The 25,432-nt window shown below is 40.0% G+C and overlaps 4 protein-coding genes across 4 annotated transcripts in view; all 4 read left to right on the top strand.

Moving 5' to 3' along the window:
* Positions 1–24,031, top strand: part of LOC134811644 (synaptic vesicle glycoprotein 2A-like) — a 61,408-nt gene extending 37,377 nt beyond the window's left edge. Inside the window, exons 2-11 of the mRNA XM_063818662.1 lie at positions 9,734–9,896; positions 10,224–10,376; positions 21,075–21,283; positions 21,478–21,642; positions 21,791–21,959; positions 22,144–22,236; positions 22,379–22,467; positions 22,621–22,796; positions 22,966–23,125; positions 23,372–24,031. Of these exons, the coding sequence (XP_063674732.1) occupies positions 9,734–9,896; positions 10,224–10,376; positions 21,075–21,283; positions 21,478–21,642; positions 21,791–21,959; positions 22,144–22,236; positions 22,379–22,467; positions 22,621–22,796; positions 22,966–23,125; positions 23,372–23,552 (1,558 nt within the window). The 3' untranslated portion in view covers positions 23,553–24,031. The remainder of the gene's footprint in view (positions 1–9,733; positions 9,897–10,223; positions 10,377–21,074; positions 21,284–21,477; positions 21,643–21,790; positions 21,960–22,143; positions 22,237–22,378; positions 22,468–22,620; positions 22,797–22,965; positions 23,126–23,371) is intronic.
* LOC134811645 (28S rRNA (cytosine-C(5))-methyltransferase-like) lies at positions 30–9,087 on the top strand. The gene is given in 4 exon segments (XM_063818663.1): positions 30–259; positions 7,371–7,417; positions 7,943–8,654; positions 8,657–9,087. Coding segments are annotated over 4 exon segments (1,302 nt in total). The 5' UTR covers positions 30–120; the 3' UTR covers positions 9,061–9,087.
* Positions 597–2,474, top strand: LOC134811650 (protein ecdysoneless homolog). Its single transcript, XM_063818667.1, is given in 2 exon segments — positions 597–2,148; positions 2,151–2,474. Coding segments are annotated over 2 exon segments (1,719 nt in total). The 5' UTR covers positions 597–666; the 3' UTR covers positions 2,388–2,474.
* LOC134811958 (uncharacterized) lies at positions 2,832–6,819 on the top strand. Its single transcript, XM_063819125.1, has 2 exons — positions 2,832–4,881; positions 5,183–6,819. Exons 1-2 carry the CDS (start codon positions 2,862–2,864, stop codon positions 6,721–6,723), a joined length of 3,561 nt encoding a protein of 1,186 aa, XP_063675195.1. The 5' UTR covers positions 2,832–2,861; the 3' UTR covers positions 6,724–6,819.
* Positions 24,032–25,432: the final 1,401 nt, after the last annotated feature.

Here is a 25,432-nt window from a genome sequence, read left to right as displayed (position 1 = left end):
GTGTTATTAGCTCAAAGATTACTTTCAACTAGATTTACGCCTGCCATTTATTATTTCATGAGTTTTTATGAACCCAGTTTGATTAATGTTGACTAATTTATCGTGATCTATAGCGAAAGTATGAGTTTTCTATACAAAGAATGTGCTCGAATAGTTGGCCTAGTTGTTGCTGGAAAAGGCTCAGTAAAGTCGCTCTGCTTGTCCACTAAGAACAAAGCTAAGACCAAAGTTTATGCTATTGTCTTCAACGTCTTGCAAAGTGAGTACAGTGTGTTTTTATGACGGTTTATGGTAAGTAAAGTAATGTAATCTAGTAATTTGTGCATGAAATCACCTCACTGAAACAATTTCAGGGGACACACAATGAAACCTCAATGAATTATTGTCTTATAATTTACAAAGTAACAAAACTTCTAAAATTTTGAGGTAAAACAGCATTCCATAATTATATTTTCTCCTCATGGTTTTCACTTGATCCGTAAAAACATTTACGAGGTTTTTGGTGCCCGTTCCGCTACTATTCTGTACTTACTTTGCCTTCGAATTAATATTCACTGAATTACCCTATTATTAAACTATTGTATTATAAAACATCTTTTAACAGTAATTATTGCTCTTCTTCAATCTTACTGTGACCCTGATAGAACTTGTTAGTTTAGGTTAGACATGGCAAGCACTAAAGACAGAAACACAGTCTTCTACCGGATATACCCCAACACCCTCCACTCTGACCTTGAACAGCTGCGACTTCAGTGTCTACAAACACTAGGCAGCGATATTGATGTTATCTGGAATGCAGAGAGTTTCTCCCTGAGTATAGAGGACCACAGTACCCTACCCTATCTACATGGTCAGCTGTGGTTTGATAATGCGCTGGAAGATGAGTGGTATGTGCTGTGGTTACTACAGAAACTAACCGCAGAGTTACCACTGGTTGCTAAGGTGTGGGATGATGATGGTGAGTTTATCCTGATTGAGGCTGCAGAGGTGTTGCCATCTTGGTTAACCCCTGATAACAGTGATAACAGAGTGTTTGTGTACGGAGGTAGATGTGTGTTGATCCCTCAACCTAGTTCACCCGCTGAGATGGGATGTTTTCCTCAGAATGACGTGACTGTTGAACAAGCGCTGAAGTGTGTTGGCAAGGTTGAAATACCCTCGTGTGTGAAGCTGAATAAGACAATCAACAGGAGACTTGCTCAGTTTCCAACCAGAAGTGTTCACAAGATAAAATGTGTGTTACCACTTCCTCTAGCGCACGCTTTATCAACCTCACCGGCTCTCATATCCTCTATAATCAGCATCTACCTGTACTCAGACCAGCGCGAGATCCAGAGCGTTACCAAGAACAGGAGACTGGACTGGACAGACACGTGTGTTACTAACCTGAACCTCACGCGCTGCCAGTACGCGCAGTTGTACAGTCAGCGAGTGACCACTGCTAGCGCTTGGAGTCACGCGCCTGTAGGACATGCAGACCACACAGCAAAGCAGCTCGGTCTCAAGATAACATTAGGTGCTGAGTTGGAGCTCTCTATTGCAGCTGATGAGACTGTCACCGACAAAGATTTCAGTAAATATTTGAGCCGTTTGGAGACGTTTGGCTACTTTGCAGGTAACATAGAAGACTCACGAGCGCACACAGAACTGTTGAACAGAGCTAAGTTGTTCTACCGAGCGTCCCAGAAACAAGACAGTGGTTCAGTGTGGCTGGGGAACAGCAGGGTGTTAAAATCTCTAGTCACACAAGATCCTGCAACTTTTCCTAATTACAAGGAGAGAACTGTTACAGAGAGTGAGGATGACTCCTGGATGGACGAGATGCCGCAGGATATTCAGAAGTGGTTTTTAAAGGGACGACAGTTTGATAACATGACATCTGAAGGTAGTAAGAAACAAGAAGGGTCTACAAAGAGACCTGATGTTGAGGAAATGAACACTGAGAATGTGTTACCAGATATAAACACGCGCCTACAGGGCTTCATTAACAAGATATCATCCCACGAGGGGGCTGAAGTTCCCGACTCTGAGATAAACTTCAATGTTGACGACTTCATGAACTGTTTGAGGGATCTGAAGGATACAATAGACGAGGGTGCACGTGACAGTGACAACACGTCCTCTTTAGACTCCAGCTCTATCAGACTGAGTCAGATGAGGAGATGCAGGAGTACATGAGAGATATTGACGAGCAGCTTAAAGCTACTACTTTATCAGAGACGTTTAAGAAGGACGAGGAAGGGGAAGTGGATATTGATTTGAATCTTGTTTCTAATATTTTAGAGTCGTTTTCAGCAGAGTCGGGGTTGTCAGGACCTGCTTCTAGTGTCCTCGCGTCGCTAGGTGTTCACTTACCGAGAGACAATGAGGAAACTGCTGGAAGCTGATTTTAAACTAACGTTTTAAGTTATTTGTCAGACGATTTTTTACTACATAGCTTCGAAAAATATTTCAGTCGATCGGCTTTTTTATTGAAAATTTGATGATTTATTTGAACAGAGAAACATTTTGGCTGATAAGCCGTCAACTAATTGAACAACTGAAGTTATTCTCGCTGTTTCAAAGAAGTTTACTTTTTTAAAGGTTTTTAATACTCTTAAATTATCGAAATAATTTATGTAATATGATGATCAATGAATTATTTATTTTTCATTTCCTTTAATCTTTTAAAGTTATTCAAGAATTTATATCTGCTTCAATCTTTGAATCGTAAATAGCAAAACTCGACGCTTTCTAAATATCAGATGCAATTTTCAAATTTAATTTTGGGTATTATCTTTATTTATCATTTAGAGTGATAGAAAATTAATCACTACAAATTTAATTACATTTAACACTATTAGGTAGCCAATAGATAACTCATGGCTCTAAAGCAGCTTCTGTTCGCTGACGATGCGTTCAACCGCCTACCATCCCTTATTCACCTGATCCAAAGTGAAGTCTTACCAGAGAACGAACTGACTGAAATATTCGCTCATGTCTCCAATCTTATATACGGGAATTTGCAGCAAAAGAAAATGGGACTAGCAATCTTAAAGTGCTGCCTCCTCTACTTGCACCAAAATAACAGGATAAGTAATAACATTGACTACCTGTTAAAATGGTGGAAAGGAGTGGTGAACTGCATGAAGTCTCGCTACACTGCCGATACTACATACCGTCTAGCGTGCGTTAACGCTACTATCTTATCTCAGATCTGTGGTAACTACGTGGACTTGCTGATGGAAGGTAGAGCTAACGTGCCTATGTTAGTTGCAGCGTGCACTGCGCACGTGTGTGCTGAGAGTTTTGAGTTGTTGCACGTGCTGACGCGCATGTTCCCCTCTCACATAGGTAAACATTACGAGGCTGTCAAGTCGTTCTGTTTATCGCACGTGCAGGATGATCATAGTGAGAAGTGTGCGGAGATATTAGCCCAGTTGACTTGTGTGGGTCCAGCTGGGAAACAGTCTGTTAACTACACCAACTCCTGGAACAAAGCTACTGTAACTTGTTTAGACAGCGTCAACAACATGCTCTTCAGAGTTGTAGGACAGGAAGTTAAACCGGTAGCTAACACATTAGTGCTACCTACCTGGCAGTTTACAGGAACTTTAGACGATGTTAACAGAGCCAACAAGGAGGTCACATTCCTTACTAAATACCTCAGTCATCTCCTCAACATGACAGTTGAAGTGTCCACAGTCTTCCCTCTTAAATCTCTGAGGAGTATGATAGAATATGTTTCAACTGCTTATAACGAGTCTGCAGTGTACTCAGGAACAACTGATAACTTCTCCAGGAGATTGGTTATTAACCATGCTGTGAAGGAGGTGCTGTCAGCGGTCATCTTGATAGTTCCTGTGTTGAATACCTCTGTGTTCTTGGTGCAACAAGATGTTGAGAATCTGATCTACAACCTGTTAAAACGCTCGTGTCACGTGACCACTGCTTTGGAGCTGTTGTCTGTTATGATAGATGTTGGGTGTACGCTCACTTCCCTCCCTTTTGTTGTTTTAATCGACCTCCTGTCTCTCAACAGTCTCCAAATAAAGGGACCTGTTACCAAGAAACAGAAAACAGAGCAGTTCAACACCTTCACATTCGAGACATCTACACTTGGGTCGCACAAAGAGGGTGATATGGTCTGTGTCCTGAAACTTCTGTGTCAAGTTCTGAGGAGTTGTGGAACTAGGTTACCCCAGCTAAAGTTTAATGTTCTGAGAGAGAAATGTCAGGATATCCTGACTCACAAAGAGAGTTTCTCCAGCAGAGTTCTTCAACATACATACCAGGTGCTCAACACATTGTCATCTCAATCCTTTGAGTTCTCCTCCGTTCTCACTCTTTCTTCAAGTGCTCACGAGTCTTCTCTTCACACGTTCTTCTGTAACGAGACCAGCTCGGTTGAACCTCATCTCCACCCTGAGAGACATTCCTTCAGACATTCAGTGGGAACTGTGGGTGTGGTGGAGGAAACTGAGAAACAAAGTGTAGATAACAGTGGGGGGAGCATGTGGGAGAATGAGGACGAGGTGTTGTTCAGTAACATGCCACACAGTAATGGGGTGAATTGTACTGATGTTACTATGGAGCAGGGCGAGGAGGAGGAGCTGGGGGACCATGTTTCAGGTGCTGAATCTGGGGAAGAAACTGGTGATAATTTAGTTTCGTTTGAATCGCACTCAGATAAAAGAACATCTGATAAATCAGATTCAGAGAGACTCAAAGAGGCAATTAAATCAAAACATGACAGTATTATAAATCTTAAAGAGAATATGAAGCCTGCTCAGGAAGAGGAAATTATCAAGTCTGCTGAGAAAGAGGACCAATCGGAGGCTTTATTTGACATTTTATCTTCTTTTGTTGACGAGCCTGCCAGTGAGGATGAAATGTGTGCTTAATCAACCTTTTTACCGTGGTAACAGACAAATGCACATTTCAAATCTTGTTTTTACTAATTTATTACTTTTAGCCAGCGGTGTTTTAGAGTTTCATCTATGATGATAATTTATTGACAACCATTTTGATCAAAATTAAGCTGTTTTACTCTTCGTAATCTCATGATTGTGATGTTTCTGAGATATTATATCAAAATAAAACAAAATACGAGCAAAGGAATTGTATGATAAAAATTTCAAGAATATCCAATTATGAAATGCAATAATGTAGCGATGGCCTTGACCGAAACAAATTCCTCCAGCCACTAACACATCTATTTCTCTTAGGTTGAAAATGGCGATGGCAGGAATGAGCGCAGCTGAAAAGTCGTTTCAGCTGCAACTTCAGATGAAAAGGAACACTGAAGAAATGTCCGGCTTTCTTAAAGATATGAGCGATTGGACAAGGGACATGAACCACAAGGATGACCACTTAAAAGCGGCAAGTAAACCCGAATCTGCACTGCCCCCTGTCAGAGCACAGCCCAAACCAAGGAAGAAGAAGAAAAAAGAAGTCCAAATACAGGAGACCAGCAGCACTGAGAAATGCGAACTGGAAACTGGGACTGATAAGAAGGGAGGAAAGATAAGAGGGTACGATTACAGAGCCTGGGACAAGTTTGATGTGGACGCAGCGATAAAGGAGATAGATGGAGATGCTAGCAAGATGATTATAGCGGAGGAGGTAAAGGTGGAGGAGGAGGATGAGGGAAGCACTGATGAAGAGGAGATGTCGAGATTAGAGGAGGAGAAGAGACAACAGTTAGCTGTTTATCACAAAGAAAAAGGTAACGAGTTCTTCAAACAGGGAAAGTGGGAGGAAGCGGTTGAGTGTTACACTAAAGGTTTACAGCAGGATGCTCTTAACGCAGTTCTGTTTGCTAACAGAGCCATGGCCCTTCTCAAACTACAGAAATACGCTGCTGCTATTGCAGACTGTGACTGCTCGATTGAACTGGATGACACATACACCAAAGCTTATCTGAGGAGAGCCACTGCTCACCTGAAGCTAGAACACAAGAAAGAAGCTCTAGCAGATTTTAACAAAGTTCTAGAGTTTGAGCCGGAGAACAAGCTAGCCCTGACCACCGTTAAGAAGCTTGAAGTAGAGCTGGAGCCAGTTGAAGAGTACACCCCCAGAAAGCCAGGTGATATAACAAACATGAAACGCACACTGCCTCCCTCGGATAAGCCCATGGTACGTATCCAGATTATTGATATTAGCTCGGACGATTTCGACACTAAACCATCCAGAGGAAAAAAAGGTATTGAAGAGTTAAGCTCTAAATCAGATAACGAAGCTACAGACTCCAAAACAGAGCAGATATCTACTTATGCGAGAAAGAGGAAAGATGTTGTTAGTACAGTTGAGTTTGAGACCCTCCCTACCCGCATTCCGATGAATTACCTCCACTTCCAGACTGATACCAGGAAGCTAAGAAAGCACCCTATTCAACTGTACGAATACATCAAGCAAATAGACCCGGACATTTACCCCAAACTCTTCCAAGACAGCCTGGAGGCAGACACATTGTTCATGATGCTGGACACCTTCAACATCTTCTACATTCCCAACAGACTGCCTGTGTACAGCGAGCTGTACTATCTCACTAAGGTTAAGAGGTTTGACATGGCCGTCATGTTCAAGACAGAACGCCAACAGCTCACTATCGGTCAACTCGTCCAGTATGCAGCTGAAACTGTGGACGATAAGCTCGGGATTATCGGACTGATAAAGGCTTACAGTATTCTTGATTTGAGCAAATACAAGTTGAACAACGTCCAAGAGGAGGTCGATATTTAACAAATGGGTTCAGTTTTTGTAAATATTTTCTTGTACATAATAACTTGTCATGTGTTGCTTTTTATCAGTTGAAAAGTTTGAACCTCGAAGTTTTTAAGAGGCTCTAAGTTTTTAAGAGGCTTTCCTTACATCGGAATTGTGAAGTTTTTAACCAAAAATAGTGATTAAGAGATGAGGAAAATTAACTTTTTCAATGAATTTGAAAGTTGCGTCACGTCAAGTGATTGTTTCATATAAAATTCGCTGTGCTGTTAAGATCTGGGAGTATAACTGGATTATAAGGTGTTTTAATAGCAGATAACTTATTTGTTTACTTATTTTGTATATCGTTAACCAACGGATATCATTGTTTCCCAAATCCTAATCTATTCGTTCAAATATACTTGCCAAACCAAGTGACTCGTGTACCGATTGTTGCCAAACAAATGATCGGTCACACTGTCACAGCTGTAAATATCATTATTTGTGCGGCGCATTGCCAAACGATCTATAAAATGTAATTTTCCAGCAACACTTTATAGCGCGCAATGCGCGCTCAATTTAAAATGGGCCCTAACTTCACGCACTCCACACTTAACGTACTTACTTTAGTCGAGAAGATTACAACTTAATTTTAAAACATTATGACTTTACCACCCCACTTTCAGATTACAGTACATTGAAGAAGATTGCAGAAGAAGCTGGGCTTGATGACGTGAGTTCTTTTATTTACCGTTAATACTTATTTTAAGTAGGTCCGAGAGGGATCATTTCTAGACTACAAAGTATCAAACATTTTCATAGCTGACGTTTTTTGTTACCCCCACTCAGTTATCATGACTGTCAGTGTATCATCTACATTTTTTTCTGGGGTCGTGTCTGCACAATCTCCAAGGAACCTAGCCGAGTATAGTTTTTATCAATTCCACAGGGAAAAGTTGTACGACTAGAAGGTTCCATAACTAGACCGCCTTCACCACGAATGTCTACTCATTATGCTATCCTGTCATCACTGAGAGGGATAGTGCCCTCATCTGATATAATTCATACGTCCACTTGAAACGGCGAGAATCCACTAGAACACTGCACTTTCTTACTGATACTGTCATAAATGGGTTGAATCAAGATTTTTAAGAAGTTTTCTTCGATGAGTAACTTTCTCTTGGTTTCAGTTGCTTTTTAAAGTGGTCATATCAAGTTTTCCATGTTCTAAGCTCTGTCTTTGACTCAATATTTTCAGACTCCCTTGGTCTACATACACCTGTACGAACAACTTTATCGTGGCGGGATGAAGACTGGTGGTCCGATAAAGACCCAAATAAAGCAAATGTTACCCACTCTTCAAACTCTAAAGATAAAGCACCACAACGCCTCCAGCTACAAACGGCTCCCTCTTTACGTGCGGATAAACACATTATCTGTTCCCGACCCCACTGCAGTAATCAAACAACTTAAATACCAATTTCCTGATTCCAACTTTACGGGAGACCCTCACATCAACTTCCTGTTAAAGTTTCCTTCTCATACCAACTTTTCAAAGTGTAAGCTCTACAGTAAGGGGCACATTATAATACAGGATAAAGCAAGTTGTATGTCCGGTGCAGCACTTAATCCGCCTCCTAACTCTAGTGTTATAGACGCTTGTTCTGCGCCGGGTAACAAAACACTGCACCTTGCTGCACTGATGGGGAACGCAGGAACTGTGTTTGCTGTTGAGAGAGATTTCAAGCGCTTTAAGAGACTGAAAAGTAACGTTATCAAACATGGGGCTAAAAATATTACCTCCATCTGTACAGATTTCCTGAAGATATCACCTGGTGACGCTAAGTACGCAAATGTTACTCACATTCTTGTGGATCCCTCGTGTAGCGGATCTGGCATGGTTACTGAGAATCTTGTAAATAACTTTCAGTCGAAAGACGAGAAGAAAATCAAACAACTGTCAGATCTTCAGAAAGTCTGTTGGCACACGCGCTGAGTTTCCCAAGTGCTACACGTGTCGTGTACTCCACGTGTTCAGTGTACGCGGAGGAGAATGAGTGTGTTGTTGAGGAGATGTTAGATTCTCATTCCGAGAACTGGGAATTAGTTAAGGTAATTCCTGGTTGGACACGACGCGGGGATACGAGTGTGTTCAAGCACGCTGATAGGTGCGTGAGGTGTGATCCTAAGGATGAAACTAATGGGTTCTTTCTTGCTTGTTTTGTCAGGAAACAGAAAGTAAAAGTGAAAGTGAAAGACAGGGACTTTCTTGGAGGAGCAAAGATTCAGAATGTATTTTCAGTGAGACATTTATCTATGAGATACCGTGTCAAACATCACTATAAATATCCATACAAGTACATCAGATTGTATTAATTTCCTCGCAATACCCCCTCGTTTATTATACTCAGTGTTGTATTCTGGTTTCTGCTGTCCATTCAACTATAGTTGATTTGTTACATTTTAGTCTGCTTTTAAAATTTTTACACGGTATGTTTATTTGGTGCGACAAGGTTTTTTATTTGTGTTAAAAGTTCCTTGAACATACTTTAAGTAAATTTCTCGTAAAATTTCACAATACATTATTATGTTCCCTCATATTATGTAATCAAATAATAACTTATCACAGTCACTGTAATCTTGTGTCTATACCTAGCGCCCAAGATGAACATGACGTAATATTCTTGCCATATTTACATTTTACATCACCTGCACTTCTTAGTTCTTATCTACCCAATTCCGATATTATGACGTCATAAGTTTTCTGTCCACCTCCAACTTTTTGATTTTAAGTCTTCCAATGCATCACGAGACAAGATATGCAATGTTGAATTTATTACTCTGTTACCTGGCTCGATTCCACATTCATAACCGTTCCAGCGTTCTAACAATTGTTGTGCTATTGACGTTCTTAGTTCCTTGACTAAAAAGTAAAACGTTTGTTTTTAACATGGGCTAGTAAAACTTTCCATTGTTCTGTCGTAAGTCCAGTTAGTCAACAGAATGTGTAATATTCTTACACTGAACATAACGCCCACCTTCAAAGTAGCAATGTAAAGTTAAGTATGACGGATGATGATGGTGCGAGAGAGGAGATTTTAGACCACGTGAGCGTGAACACATTAGAAGTGGAGGAGGAGGAGGAGGAGGAACTGGGGATGAGACACCACGATCAGGAGGCTCTTCTTCCTGGAAAATCTACTGCCACACAGGTACGTGGTGAGGAATTACTAGGAGGCTAGGGGGTGAGGAATTACTAGGAGGGGGTGAAAAATTACAAGGAGGGGGGGGTGTGAGGAATTACTAGGAGGGGGTGAGGAATTACTAGGAGGGGGGTGAGGAACTACTAGGAGGCTAGGGGGTGAGAAATTACTAGGATAAAGGACCCCATGTAAATTTCAGAACGTCTAGTGCAGAATGCCTACCAATTTCTCAACGGATTTTTATTTCATACTTGCAACTTGATATTTGTATACTGCTTATTATATATTTATTTTGATACTACTATTCATCCCTTACCAAAGATTCTCCCACTCCAGATAGCGAACGCGTATGATGCGTTGTTATCGAAGATAGGGATAAACTGGCAACTGGTAGTGATTATCACTTGCTCCGGTATTGGGTTGTTATCTGATACTCTCGAGATAATGAGCATCAGTTTTGCAAAAGACGACATCTCCAAGCAGCTCAAGGTACGTAAAGTTAATTTGTCCAAGCACGTACACTGGCTACTGTCCATTTAGTCCTGATTATTTGAGCGACTTTCACTGACGATTGAGACCAGAGCCGTAAAAACAACTCTGAAATTTATCTTGATATTCCCCGAGTAGATCTAAATAGGTTTGTATCAAATAGTTTGGCAGCGAACAATCTGTTAATGATGATTAGGAGGATAGATTACTGACTGATGGAAAATCGAACCAAAATTGTATTTTGTATTCAATCTTACTATATATAAAACGAGACGATATAGTGTGGAGTGAGCTATGTGCCCATCCTTGGAGAACCCGGTGGATGTCCTTGCTGTACGGCAGTGTTAAACAAGGAACTGAAACCGAGGGGTTCCGTTCAGGCCCTTCACACTTTGTTTCTGTCTGGTTCTAATGTACCGTCACAATAGTGACTTTAACATATATATAATATAATTCTTTGACCAAGGAATAAGAACTTTAGGTCCCGAAATTTGGACCCCAAAGCGGTGTCAAAATCGCGAAATAAATAATCATTGTAGTCTCTACTCTCTTGATACCAATTTAGGGTAAGACGGGTTCCTGCTAGTATTAATAAATTGTTAAAGAAACTTGAATATGAATAAAGATATATATTTTTACTGTCAATTCAACCTGCTTTTGGAGACCTGTTATCAGTGATCGACCGGGATCCCGGCCCCGGCCCCGGATACGGCCGGGATTTGTGTTTTTTCCCCGGCCCCGGCAAAACAATTTTCAAAATCCCGGCCCCAGCCAGAGGCCCCCAATCCCGGCCCCGGCTTTTTGTCAATTTTTGCCGGGATTTTGCCGGGATTTCTCGTATTTTCTGCCTCAATTTAAACCGATAGATTATCAGAATTTATCTTGATTTTTAGACTTAAATTAAACACAAAATTTTTGGTAACATGAGATCGAGTGAAAAATATAAATACGAGGACTTGACATCATTCCAGTTTGATATTCAGAAAATTTCAACTTTGAATTTACAAAGAATGTAAAATATTAATGTTGATTTAAAAAGTTCGAGGTTGATTAAAAAGTTCGAGTAAAGTCATGTGTTCGTGTACCGTTTTCTTTCATATAACTAGTACAAACGTCAAACAATTTAGTTCAGGAGCAAAAAACAGTAGAGAGTGAGGCCGACTCAATGCAGATGATGATGATAGTCATCAGATCACAGATGACTACTCGTTTCCGGTGTCAGCTTCAGTGTCCGAAATATCTATGTCCGGCTACAAGAAAGCCTTTCTGAGTTACATTTAACTATTAAAGAGAAATAATCGTTCCTCATCCTTTAAACATTGTGTAGCTGCCTTCTAGGTTGACCTTAAAGCTAGCTCACATTGATACGAGTTTCCGGAAACTTTCAAAAATTTTCAAAATTAGATTTAACAAATCCCGGCCCCGGCATATTTTAGCCAATCCCGGCCCCGGCCCCGGCCTTGGCAACATTTCAAAATCCCGGTTAATCCCGGCCCCGGCTGATTCAACTTGGTCCCGGCCCCGGCTAAATTTCGTCCCCGGTCGATCCCTGCCTGTTATATTTCAATACTTCCTCTTGATTAACCCATCCTCTATGATTTAATATAATAATGGTTATAATAATGGTTATGGCATTAAAAAAACAAAATTACGGACAATTTTACAACCGCTGCAGTCCGGAATCCCTTCAAAATTTTGGTCACTGGCCCTAGTTTGTTGGTCGTAATCAAGTTTCACAAAAATCGGGGTGAATTGTGAACTCCCATAATTCAATTAGCTCAGTGAAATGAGGATGAAGTTGATAACAAATTTATAATTAATTCCTGTACAGCACCGGAAGATGGTTCAGTTGAATCCCAGCCGTTTTATGGTTAATATCTGGATACATCCGTGTCCACATCTGTTATAGGGTCTAATCAAATTTTCAAGATAAATCTGGAGTTTGTTATCTAATAAAATTGATAATTGGTTTAGTCCTCTCCTCATAAATCATATCTTGGTTTTAATTACTGATGGAGGTGCGAATTTCCTTATCGTTGGCTCCAATATCAGATAAATTATAACCTGGAGGGTTTCATCAGACTATATAAACAATGAGTCCTGCTTCTTTATTATCTCATTTCTCTTCTTTAGTGTCGACCAGTAGGTCAGTAGGTTGACCAGTAGGTACAGTAGGTTATAGCTGATCTTCTGTTCAATCTTGGTTGATCTATAAAACCAGAATGTAGCTCGTCAGGGCGGTCAGCTCGTGTTTTCTTAAAACAGATAGGTCACCTCACTAGGACTATCAGTATCAAAGTCTATCGATGTAGTGTGATAATCTGAAACCATTATTATGATCGATTAAAAAACTCTAAGGTAAATGATGCATAGTGTAACCAGTTATTCCTCCACCATGATAAAATTTAGTGTCACCACATTATGTCGTCTAAAATCATCGTCGTCCCATTTGTTTATCTTAAGGATTATTTCATCAGAAACTATGTTGCTTCTCCTCAGCTCAGGGCAATTTTTTTCCAGACCACGGCGTTTACAATACAATAAATATTCACTACTTAATGTATGTGATGGTAATTTCGCAAGTGTGCTAGACAACTTTCGTAAAATTAAAGCAAACATTTGAAAACAATTTCTTCTCTATCAAAATATCAGTTTTAAAATTAACAGCAGGAGGTAAACTCACTATAAAACTGAATTGCTCTTAAAAAAGCATTTAAATTCTAGATCATAGTATAATTTTGCTTTGTAATTTTTAGAGATGAATGAACATTTTGCATTCTTGTCCTGGTGAGCTCTCCACGTCCATATGTATGTGTTTTCATATAACCAGTCAGTACCTGACCTTACTTCATATCCCTTCTTCTGTGGATGAAAACAATTTATATAGGTTTAAAAAAAACAAAATATAAAGGTTTTTTAGTGAACTTACTAGATACTGACGTTGATCTATTTCTATTTAGAATTTGTTTGCCGTCCAGCGATTAATTTATTTATTGTGTAGTTAATAGCCGATCAATCGTCTTTTCGACCTTTATTCATCTATCTAGCTGGGTCGTGCCTCATGTTGTTCATGATATCTCCACTCCCATTTTAATTTAATCTGAATCGGTAGATTTACAAATTCCCATATTTAATGATAGTATAATTATAGTTATGAACATATTTTGTTAATTTCAACTAATATTTTAATGCCCGCCTGACATTGCAACTTCCTACAAACAGGATGAAGGTTGTTGTTGTTGTTCTACTGTCCTGTCTTGCCCTTTCTGTGGCTCAGGAACCAACTGTGTTTGATATCTTTGGGATGACTTTAAATGATGGCCTGACTGCGACGAAGGCCATGGCAAAGGCATACCTGAGCGAAGACGGTTCGTCTTTCAAACCGGAGATCAACGGGATGCTTGGTATGGTGGGATCCCAAGTCTGCCCGGAGGAATCCAACGAGTGTAGCCCTAATGAGAACTGGCTGTTTGGCTGCAACTGCCGTAAAGAATTCCGGGATCTGGGAGAGTGCAAGAATAAGCCTTGTCAGCTGTACAAGCACTTCAGGGATAATGGCCCTGTCTCCTTGAACCGGTTTATTGATGCCACGTCTTTCGAAGAAACGGTCCAATCCATGGTTGACTACATTCTGATCCCTGTATCCAATGCTCTCTGTGAGTGTTCTGAAATGATTGGGGCTTCTGCTAAGTGTGCCAAGAATTACGACGGTATGGTGTTAGACATGTTAGATCTGGGTGAAGTTGGAGGTATGTTCGAATATGTTGTGGACAATCTTGATTGGAAATCATTGAAGACAGTCCTTGAGGGTGTAGCAACGGCAGGTTGTGGTGTAAAGAACGGGAAAGACTGTGTTTTAGAAATGTCAAAGATGTACACTAATGGGGCCAAAGTAGTGGACAATTCCCTTAATGGAGAGGATGTATGCCTTTCCTTGATCAGAGTTGAAAAAGAATTCAAGGCCTATCTTATGGCTATGAGTGCCATGGATCTGGAGGTCGAGTCATTCTCGTCTTTCGCTAACAGGCTCATGGGTTTATATTTGGACATAGAAAGGAAGGCTATGTGTGATCCAAGCTGCGCTGCCGAAATGAGTGAGGATTTCTGGACATGTTGCAGCAAATCCACACTTGAAGCCCTTGCTACCAAGGAAATGAAGAAAGCTTACGGAAAACTGTTCAAGAATATGTGGACCCTGTTCGGTGAAGGAGCCCCTCCCGATCTCACCAAAGTTATCAAAAAGTATCTCAAGATACATGATATCGAGAGTTTCTGTGGAGGTCAGACAGACGTTTACAGAGTGAAGAACGAGCAATGCGAGGCTCTAGAGGCTTAATGGACTGGACCAGGGACATACTATACGTGTAGTAAAACTTGATTAATATGGATTAAAAAATTCACGAACAGATTGTTGTGTACGACTTCGACTCCCGTATATTTTTTGATTGTTATATTTTTGAATCCTACTGCAATTTTATATCTCGAGTTTTCTTTAAAATTGAAAGAAATAGAACAATTTTTAATTAATCAGAAACGGCAAAGTCCCAGTTTTTTCCTTATTTTCTAGTTTTTAAGATCATTGTTTTTAGAAGATTCCCGTATTGTATTACAGCATTGTATATTACGACATTTCTCATTACTGTCTACTATATCGCGAAACTTAATTACATATTAAAGTTAACTTTAATGAAATATTGTCTCTGTTTGTCTCCAAAATTATAGCAGTATAAACCAGCGGCAGCTTAACTAAAGGCTAGAGCTGCCTTTGGAAACATGTTTAAAAGTCGAATGATCTCTAGATTTCTAAGAAAAGTTCAAATCAGGTACAGATGTCCGGCTAACCCATCCCCCGCATATTATATTATTTAATAATGGGAAAGAGCGATTTTAATCTTGCAATGCATGACACAATCAAAATTACGGGCAATTTTACAACCGAAAATAATTAGCATATTAAGCCTTATTAAATCCATGAGTAATCCAAAATATAAGTAATCCATAGTGTGCTGCCAATTTGATGACCCTCGTTCATTCAGAAACGTTTATTGTAGATGTGTCATCATTATACCCACCTTACCGCTCCTTGCATTGTAAAAACTAGAAACGTTCATTGTAGACGTGTCATCATTATACCCACCTTACCGCTCCTTGCTTTGTAGAAAGGTTTCTTGATCCAAGTTCGGAACTTCGGCATAAAACAAAGATAGAGGCAAGGATTGGCCGCAGCATTGAGAGCCGTACAAAGCCGATATCCCAGAAAGAAACCATACCACAGCAGAGACGGGTCAAACAGTCCGTCCCGGTAATTGTACCAGGAAAATACGTTTTGGAGCATTTCAGCGAGAAACAGCGGGAGATTGCACAGTAGAAATACAGCAGTGAAGATGGATATGGTAACTGAAACCTTCCTAAAGTCCTTATTCCCTGTCCTGGTCCCCTTGAGCAGAGTGTCAACAGTCAGAGCAAAACTGGTGAACACTGTACTTGAGACAAGGACCTCGAACACGAGATTGAGTGTGACGAAAGTTGTGTATCTCCAGTTTGAGACGTTGCTGATCGTTGCACAGGACACAATTTGGGGAATGTAATAGTATCTCACTACACCAGTACTGGAAAACAGCACCTCGAGCGCTAGGATAAAGCAAGCATAGAAGACACAAGCTATAGTCAGATAATGCTTGGTGATCTGATAAAAGGGTGAACGCATGGAGATAGTTCGAGTTACACTGACCAACACAACTGTGAACTGAGAGAAACGAATGAGGAAGAAGTATGCCGCAATCCACACGCCGCAGAAGGAAGCATTGCCAAACAAGGTCGATTCTCGACGGTCCGCGAACAGAGAGGATATCATAGGGAACACGATAGCGCACGTGCAAGAATCCACTGCACTGATCATAGTGTAGAGGAGATCAGGGTAGGAGTGATTGCGTTTGCCCCAGAAGTACATGAAGGCTAGTAGGTTTCCGGGAAGTCCTATCACAGTGCACAGGATGAGGAGAGTACCCAGGAATATGTCAGCTGTTCTGTTGATATCAGGGGTGGGTGTGGTGTAGAGTGTCGAGCCAATGAGATCAGTACTGTTATCGTTCATGTTCTGTGCGTCCATCTTATAGCTAAAGAATAAAGATTTCGTGTTAGTCAAATGAGGTGCTAAGAGGTTTATGTCATTCTAGTTAATAAGAATTAAAGTTAATAAGAATTACGCTATTCCTAAAACAATACTTAAAACTGAAGGGGTTCCTCCAAAATATTACAAATTAAAACATAACAAACTTTGAGCCCACTCACGACCACCATATATTTAACTTTTAAGGACTCTTAGAACGCACGAAAGACTCAATATTGGATTTTATTAACCTTCTGACGGAGGGTCTCTTATAACCTGTCAGGTTAAAGTGCTACCGGACAATTACCCATCCCCCGCATGTGATTTAATTATGGTTAAGAGTGATCTCAAGTCCACAACATGACAAAACTACAAAAATAAATATCATATTAAGCCTTATTAAGCATTATATGTCATTTAAGTTACAATACTTAAAACTGGAGAGGTTCCCCCAAAATATTAAATATAAGAACATAACGAGCTGTTAACGTGCTCACGGCCACCAAACACAGCAGGGCTCTCAGAGTGTGTAGACAGGATGGGATTTGATTAACATCCTGATGGGCTGATGACGAGGCTCTTATATCATCAGTAGTGTTATTAGTACCTTATTAGTAATAACACGTCACGTTAATGGGTGGATCTGTGATTAATGAGTGGGTCACTCTGTATGTTTAAATTTCGGGGCAGATGTCTGCCACAAGCATCCCTCAGTATTCATGAAATTGGATCAACAGATGTTTTGTGCCCAGTGGCTCCAAGTTCAACGTTCTGTCGCTGTTCTGTTGCAGTACTACGATTTTGACCAAAAAATGATCCAACTGATGCTTACTTTGCCCATTTATTCCTGAGCTTTTAATTCGCCATTGATCCCGGGAGTATCCAAAAATGGATGGAGAAAATGGCGGAGATTAAGACGACAACTCGTACACAAATGGAACAAAGGCTGTTGAGTAACGTGGAATATCAATAAGGAGAGTTAACACCAAACTGTTTGATATTTATAATCCTACCCTAAATGATTGGAATAATATGCCTAAATAAAGTAGTGCGCACCTTAGTAGTGCACAGCTTGGCAGTGCACAGCTTAGTAGTGCACAGCTTAATAGTGCACAGCTTGGTTATGTAACTACCTTGAATCTTTATCATTACTTAGCTACCACCTCATATTAAATTTAATAATGCTCATTCATACCAGACGCGAAATTACAGAAAATATTGACAGAAAGACGAGCTAATATTTTAATATCATACTTAATTACCTTGAAGATATAGATAATTTAGGCAGAAAAGTATGAGTAATCTTTAAACACCGTACAATATAAAGCCTGAAATATGCAAGGGATATAAGTCATGGAGTTGAAATAAGTAACGGCACTGCTACAAAGACGACTGTAAATGTGTAATATCCGACAATCTCACGATCTTTTAGTGCCATAGTATAATGGTAATTATATAATAGTATGGTGACAATTACATCATATTTTAAAGACTAACCACTAGAATTTTCTAGAACATTTTATTTATTCAACTGGTCAAGATATGATAACCCTATAAGATATAACCCTGATAGTTAACATGACTAGGCAGTAAGAAAGCAATATTCATTACAACCTTGAAATGAAATGAAATAATGTCCATATATCCCGCCCATATGTATAGCACTAGGTACAAGTGCTAGCTACTAACCATGTTATATTCGGCAAATTTCGGGGTGGTTCGAAATGTTGTTCTTTAGCTTATTTACAATAAATATAAATGAAACGGGCTCAATCGTGGCAAAGAGATCAAACCTGAAGGGAAAAATTGAACGAAAGATTTTCGACACGGTTCAACAGATCATCGCGTCGGGATCATCAATAAAATGTGAGAGATCGAGTGACGTTTGCAACTGAAGTTTAAATTTAATATTGTCAAAGCATTAACCAACGGTTAACGGTCTCAAACGCTAATGTTCCCTAATGTAGACTAGATATTGTTCCCTAATGTAGACTAGATATTGTTCCCTAATGTAGACTAGATAGGTACTAGGTCGGTGCTACGCAGGTAGCCTCGCTTAGCTGTCTACCCACTGGTACCTTTAACGGTTACCTGTTAGGAAAATTCCCCCTACCTTTATTAGCAAAATGGTAACCAAATCTGGAAATTTTCTAAAAAATATGGACGTTTACAATTTACCTTATCTTGATAAATTCTCTCGACACAATTCTAAAGGGACTAAAAGGACTTTCTTTGACAGATGTTAAAATCGATCTATCGATTAGCACTATAGTGCTAATCTTGACAAAGTACAATAGAATCTTTGTAGGGGATCTAATCCATACGGCATTTATATCTGCCATGGCCTTAAAGACGAAAAGTTCTCATTATTTAGACGAGAAAATGGCAATGATTTTGTGCGTGAAATGTCAAGAGGTTTATGACCACCCATAAAGATTGAATTGAACGAAACATAATTATTTAATAATAATTCACAAGCTGACTGAGACTGAAATTAGAGAGAAAAAGATTCCACCCAGTCGATTCGTGACTGATCTCTCTAGAGGAGTAACTGCAAGATCAGATAAGTTTGTTGTTTGGAAGTGGTTGGGACCTCTTGCCAGGGATTACTGTATAGATCTTGTTAAAGATTCAACTGCAGCTCTCATCAAACTCGAGGAATTGGCAGCTTCCGGACAAGTAGTCGATACTTGGATCAGCTTCAGTATTGATATTGTTTCTCTATACGATTCTCTGCAACATAGCTTGGTGATGTCAGCCTTAGATGATGCTATGGAGTCGTGTAGACCAGATTGGTCTGAGGAGTTCAGGACTTGGCTGAAGGGACTGATACAGCTTAGTTTTGATTCGGCAGTCTTGAAGAATGCAGACAACTGGTATGAGGTCGTTAACGGTGTACCCACTGGAGGTATCAATTCAGTGGATTGCGGTAACATTGCTTTGTTCTTTGTCCTAAAGAGTCTGGTTTACTACCCGGTTGTTAGACCAGAGGAGCTCAAGAACCTTGATCGGTTTGTGGATGATATTTCGGGCCAAGGTATGTGGAGAGGTTCTATGATTGGTTTTGAAGAATGGGTAGGGTCATTACGCAGTAAGATGGTTGATAACTATGGCTTAGATATTACATACGAAGTGAAACCAATCACGGAGTTCACGCAGTTCCTGGACATTCAGTACAAGTTTGTTGGAGGGAGACTCACAACAGATCTGTTTAGGAAACCTACTGACGCCAACAGGTATCTTGAATTCTCAAGTTTCCATCCACGACATACCTTCCGGAGTATAGTCTTCTCACAGGCACTTCGATACAGAAGGATAATCAATGATGACGTCTTGCTGGATGAGAGATTGGCAGAGCTTCAGTTGTTTTTTGAGCGGTCTTCATATCCTACTGATATGGTGAGAGAGGTCATCAGTGATGTCAGATCGATACCAAGAACTTTACAGTACAAGGCAAAGGATCAGGGTCCCCCTTCTTTCACACCATGGATTGTTACATTCGGTGCGGGCTATGAGGAAACCAAGGAAAAGGCTAAAGAGGCCAGTAACATCATCTCAAATAGCCGTACATGGAGCAGTGAGAACCCTGAGAGGATCCCTAAACTCCAAGTGGTGACCAGGCGAGCCCCTAACTTAAAGGACACTTTATTCAAGAGAAAGAAGCTTGCCTTAGGTTCAGAGTCAAGAACAACTGACCCATGCACCAAACCTGGTGAGAAGAAGAAAGGCAGACCCTGCCAAACTTGTCACCTTGTTAGTGGCAATTCCATGGTCTCCAATAATGGACACTCAGTCAGAACTCAAGGTGGTAACTGTAAGACACGCAACATTGTGTACGGCGCGACGTGCAAACTTTGTACTGTTAATAACGTATACGTGGGAAAAACAGTCACCAGCCTCAGCCAACGTGTGAATGGTCATCGCAGTAAATATTATGAGATTTTAGAGGCGAGTAGTATAAGGGGAATGTTGAGAGCCACAGAGATTTTGATGACGAGAATGTTTTAGGGGCACATCTTTTTTCAGTTCATAATTTGAGGGAGAGATCTGATTTCAATGAAAGTTTCCATTTTGATATTTTGTGTTCTACATCCCCAGATAATATTAGAAAGTCAGAACAGTTTTATATTAACAAATTGAAGACACTTTATCCGTTTGGCCTGAACAATGTGAATTCCGTTTCTGGAAGCTAATTTTCATGGTGTCCCGAATTTTATTTTTAAATCGTCCATTTTTTGTTTATATATGCAGTCCATCAATTTTTGAATTGCATCTTTTTGATTTAATGAACTACTGCAGACTCCACATTATTATAGTATATGCCATTAATTTTGTTCCGATTTTAAACTATTCCATTTTGACGAGATGCTAAATTAATTTTTTGAGACTTTACTACATTTTTGATGAGAATTTTTGACATTTTCAAACTAACCATTGATATTCTCAGATTATGTGACTGATTAAATGCTGAAGATAAAAGAAATATATTCATTTTGCTAAGATTATGTTTGCGTTTCATTGCTCAACAGCTGTTCGAAGGATCAAATTTAAGAATACATAATTATTTACTAATATATCTCTTTTTCCAGTTGTCAAGACAAGAAGAATCTACTCTGGCAGGAGTTCTCTTTGCAGGCATGTTGATAGGCGGGCTGGTATGGGGGCGCGCAGCTGACATTTACGGTAGAAGGCGCGTTCTCCTCATCAGTCTCACTATGAATGGGAGCTGCGCTGCGTTCTCGGCTCTTACTACCACATTCTGGATGTTCCTTACTGCACGCTTCTTCAGTGGCATTGGGTGAGAAACTTGAAGAAACTTGAAGATGACTATTTTATGGTCTTACAAGTCAATGAAGTTGAGCATTACACGAATAAGGACAGTATTATTAATCAGCTTTACGTTTATAAACCGATGAGAACACAAAACAGTATTTCCCTGCAAATCTTACCGTTTTCATGACGAAGATAATCCCAACAATGTCCCTCTCCCAGTGTAGGTGGTTCCCTCCCCATCATATTCTCATACGTATCGGAGTGGGTTCCTCGCAAACTAAAGGGGGGTATCATCAGCACAGTGGCCACTTGCTGGATGGTGGGCTCTATTCTCGCTGCAGCACTCGCCTGGGCTGTTCTCCCCTATCCTATACTTGACCCTTAGTGAGTATTCTTCTTTTTGATGTTTTGTTCTCTGCAGTCAGGTTATCAGTATTTAAAAACAAGGAACGCATCGAGCAGTGGTGGTTAATATTATTAAATTATTAATGTCACTTGATAAAGTGATATATAACCCCTGACTCTGTCTCAGCTGGAAGTCATGGAGAGTATACCTATTGTTGTGCAGTCTTCCCAGTCTTCTCTCCGTCTTCATTTACTCGTTTCTATCAGAGAGCCCTGTATTCCTCATTCAGAAGGGGAGACATCTGGAAGCTATTGATGCTCTACGCCGCCACGCTTCAGACAGCCCTGCCGTATCTGTGGGTATACATTTATTTTTAGATATTGATAAGCTGCAGTGTGTATAGTATGTCGGACTGTTTTGATCGGCTCGTGTGACTGTACAACTTGTGACCGACCCACATGTGATCGAATTTGAATGTTTTGTTCGTTTGAGTTTTACTGCTCACCAGGATATTAATTAATTATCATGTTTTGTTTCAGCAAGAACTAGGAAACTTGAAGAGACTGTTAGAGGATGAAAACTTTGTAACACCGCAAAATGAGCAATGGTCGTGCTCACTTTTCATCAAAGAGGTACAATAACAGTGGTTAATGTATTTTCGATCTGTTTTCTTCTAAAACGTAATCGTCTGTAAAATCCACTCGAGGAAGTGTTATTTTCTGAAGCTAAGAGGACTAGCTGTCACGGATTAATTAATAAAGGGATTTTCTTCAGTTTCTGTGGGGAGTGGTAGAGTTGTTCTCCGATAATATGCGGAAGACTACGATTATCCTGATAGCTGTGATTCTTCCAGTTCACTTTGGGTTGGTTTATAACTTGTCACGATATTCACTAACGATAGTATGTAGTATGATTGATTCGCTGTTAATATAATATTTTTCAATACTGGGTAGTTACTACGTTCATCAAATTGAAAATAATCCCAATCCTCATTCCTGACCGCTGCTTACTCCCAGATATTACGGGTTCATGCTGTGGTTCCCGGAATACATACGGTCTCAGTCGAACAGCTCCCACATACTGCCCCCAGACTACGTTTACAAAGAGAGTGTGTACGTCTCCTTAGCCTCACTTCCGGGAAATATTATCAGCATATTTCTCACGGACTATGTCGGTCCTAAACCTATACTGTGTAAGTTGTCCGCTCTAACAATCTGGGTTGCTTTGCTTGACCTATTTGATATGTTGTAGTAATCGCGCAAAATCGCGAAACGCGCGCTTCATTTGTGCTCGAATTTATCTCTGGAATCTCTTAGTCTTACTGTTACGTTGTCATGGTTATCACCTACCTTCTTCGTCAGGTGTCAGTCAGATGTTGTCTGCAGGTTCAGTGTTTCTTCTGTACGAGTTCAACTCACCTGACCAAACTGTTCTACTGACGTGTCTCTTTAACGCTGTTACTGCTCCTATTTTCAACATGGTGGATGTGCTTATTCCTGGTCTCTATCCTACTCAGTCCAGGTGTTTTGCAATGTTTAATTTTATTTCCTTTTAAGATGATATCATTTATCAAAAATAGGCAAAGTACAGTATTTATTTTCAGGTAACCGGTTGGCAACCGGTTAGCTTAATTTACCTTTAAGGTTTTTAATCATAAGTGAGGTAATACTCATGTCTCATTGAGTTTCATGTGTATTACTATAACTGATAAAGTATTTGACATTTGTAGTAGACTTTACTCCCAACTCTGTAACCAGCCAATTTCAGAGGAACAGCGTTTGGTTTCCACGGCGCTCTGATAAGAATTGTAATGATAGCGGCTACTTGGACGTACAGTCTCTTCATAGACACTTCACCAACCGTGCCTATCTTACTGACCGCTGTTCTTATGTTAACTTCAGCTATCATTTCGTTCTTTGTTCCTAGAATCACTTCTGTTAATCATTGAACTGTGTTCAAGCTGTAGGCTATGGGAGGGAGGCTGCTATTTTATATTATACTAATCCTACCTTAAATCTCTAATCAAATAATTGTTGAAATTTCTTAAGATTTAAATTAGGAGCTATGGCCCGTGACAAAACAAATGGTCGTGATTTCTTTAGTTCTTAAATTCAATGTTGAATGTGTAATCTTATATCAAACTGTATTTCTTTTTCTTTTTTCAAAATGATATACTTTATAAAACATACTCAGATGTTTGGGCAGTGATGTGGAGCTATGGCCTGTGACCGAAAATAAATGGTCTTGATTCATTTCGCTCCCACGTGCAATGTGTTATGTAATATTGAAATGTATTTTTTTCTTTCTTTCAATAAAGATAATAAGATTTATGACGAGTTTTTATCATTTTTTTCCTGGTTTTGCTTTTTGTTTTCAACCAATTTATTACGATCAGAACGAATGAGATTTATTTTTTGGCAATTTTATCCTTTGTTTTATTTTTCTGAAACTCCGGGCATCTTAATCTAGGGGCATCGGCTTGCTCTATCCAGGGCCCTCTCGCTTGCAGTAGCGAGTCACGCAGTACGTGTAGACTCATGGCTAGGTGAAAACATCGGCTCTTAATTCGCTCGCCCAAAAATTATCACGTGACTTTGGTTTTGCAGCCGAACAAAACGGTTTTACATAAACCCTAATCCCAACCCTATAACCCTAATAACCACAAACTTGTAGGTTTACAAACTACCAGGACGCGCGCCGAGTTGGACTCGTCGACGGTCCTGGAACATATATTTTACGAGTATTATCACCCGTTAACCACAAACCAAATATATATAACCCCAGCCCTAAACAATCAAATTCGTGTTTTACTAGCCTGTCACGTGACCAAAACAGTTTTCTGCCCATAACTCTCCAGGGAAGCATTTTTACCTTACGTTGTTGGAGGACTTTAGGGCTTCGACGCGCCGCGCGAACTAGCATTCTTGCTTCGCAGAACAACGATCCCGATGGGTTGACATCGTCAATCAACCTACGTTGCATGGGGGTGATTCGAAATCAGCGTCCAAAAATACACCGAATAAGATCGTTTTCATACCCTCAGGGGCTTTTCACAAGATTTTTTAAACAAGAATTTCGCCGCGGTTAAACCACGCACGATCAATTTTCCCTAGCATGTACTTGTACGGTTGTACCATTAATTCTTTTGAGTGAAAAGTTTGACTGGAAAAAAGAGCACCATATTTACATACTGTGTTTTTTTTATAAATGAGTGGGATTCGTGCATGATAAAAATTGACGATTTATTTGACCAATGCAGCGCCGCGCATGAACAATAAATGAATCCAGAAAATTGCGGAAAATAACTTTGCGAAGGAGGAATTTCACTGTAATTAATTAACACATGGCTAGCGTCGCGCAGCATAACATACGCTTCCTATGCTATACACTTAATTATAGGGGAGTGGTCTATATTTCGAAGGAGCAGACTTTTGTCATCATCGCAGGTCCATCGGGCCACCTCATATATCCAAACCCGATTACTTATTCCCTACGATCTTTTTGCCTTCGGCAAGAGTAGGGAAAAAAATTTGGGCGAGCGAGCTAGGTATTTAGAATAATCTCGGAGATTGACTGTAGAGTGATTCTGCACGCTCGTATTTCAATTAAAAGCTGTACAAATATTTCTTACATGAAAAATTGGTCTTGGTATGTATTTTGCGGGGCCGCTTTTACTAAAATAATAATTCGCTCAGCTCGCCCATAATTCGCTCGCCCAAACATTATTACGTAACTTTTATGGCTTTGCAGCCGAAAAAACTGAAAACAGTTTTACCTTTTACATTTGATTCACGATGTCAATCCTTCGCATCTCGCCGATCTGCATAC

Source organism: Bolinopsis microptera, chromosome 2 (assembly GCF_026151205.1).
Source record: "Bolinopsis microptera isolate Bmic1 chromosome 2, MBARI_Bmic_1.0, whole genome shotgun sequence".
NCBI classification, from domain to species: Eukaryota; Metazoa; Ctenophora; class Tentaculata; order Lobata; family Bolinopsidae; genus Bolinopsis; species Bolinopsis microptera.
The sequence above is the reverse complement of the archived record's forward strand: the minus strand, read 5'-3'. Positions and strand labels throughout refer to the sequence as shown.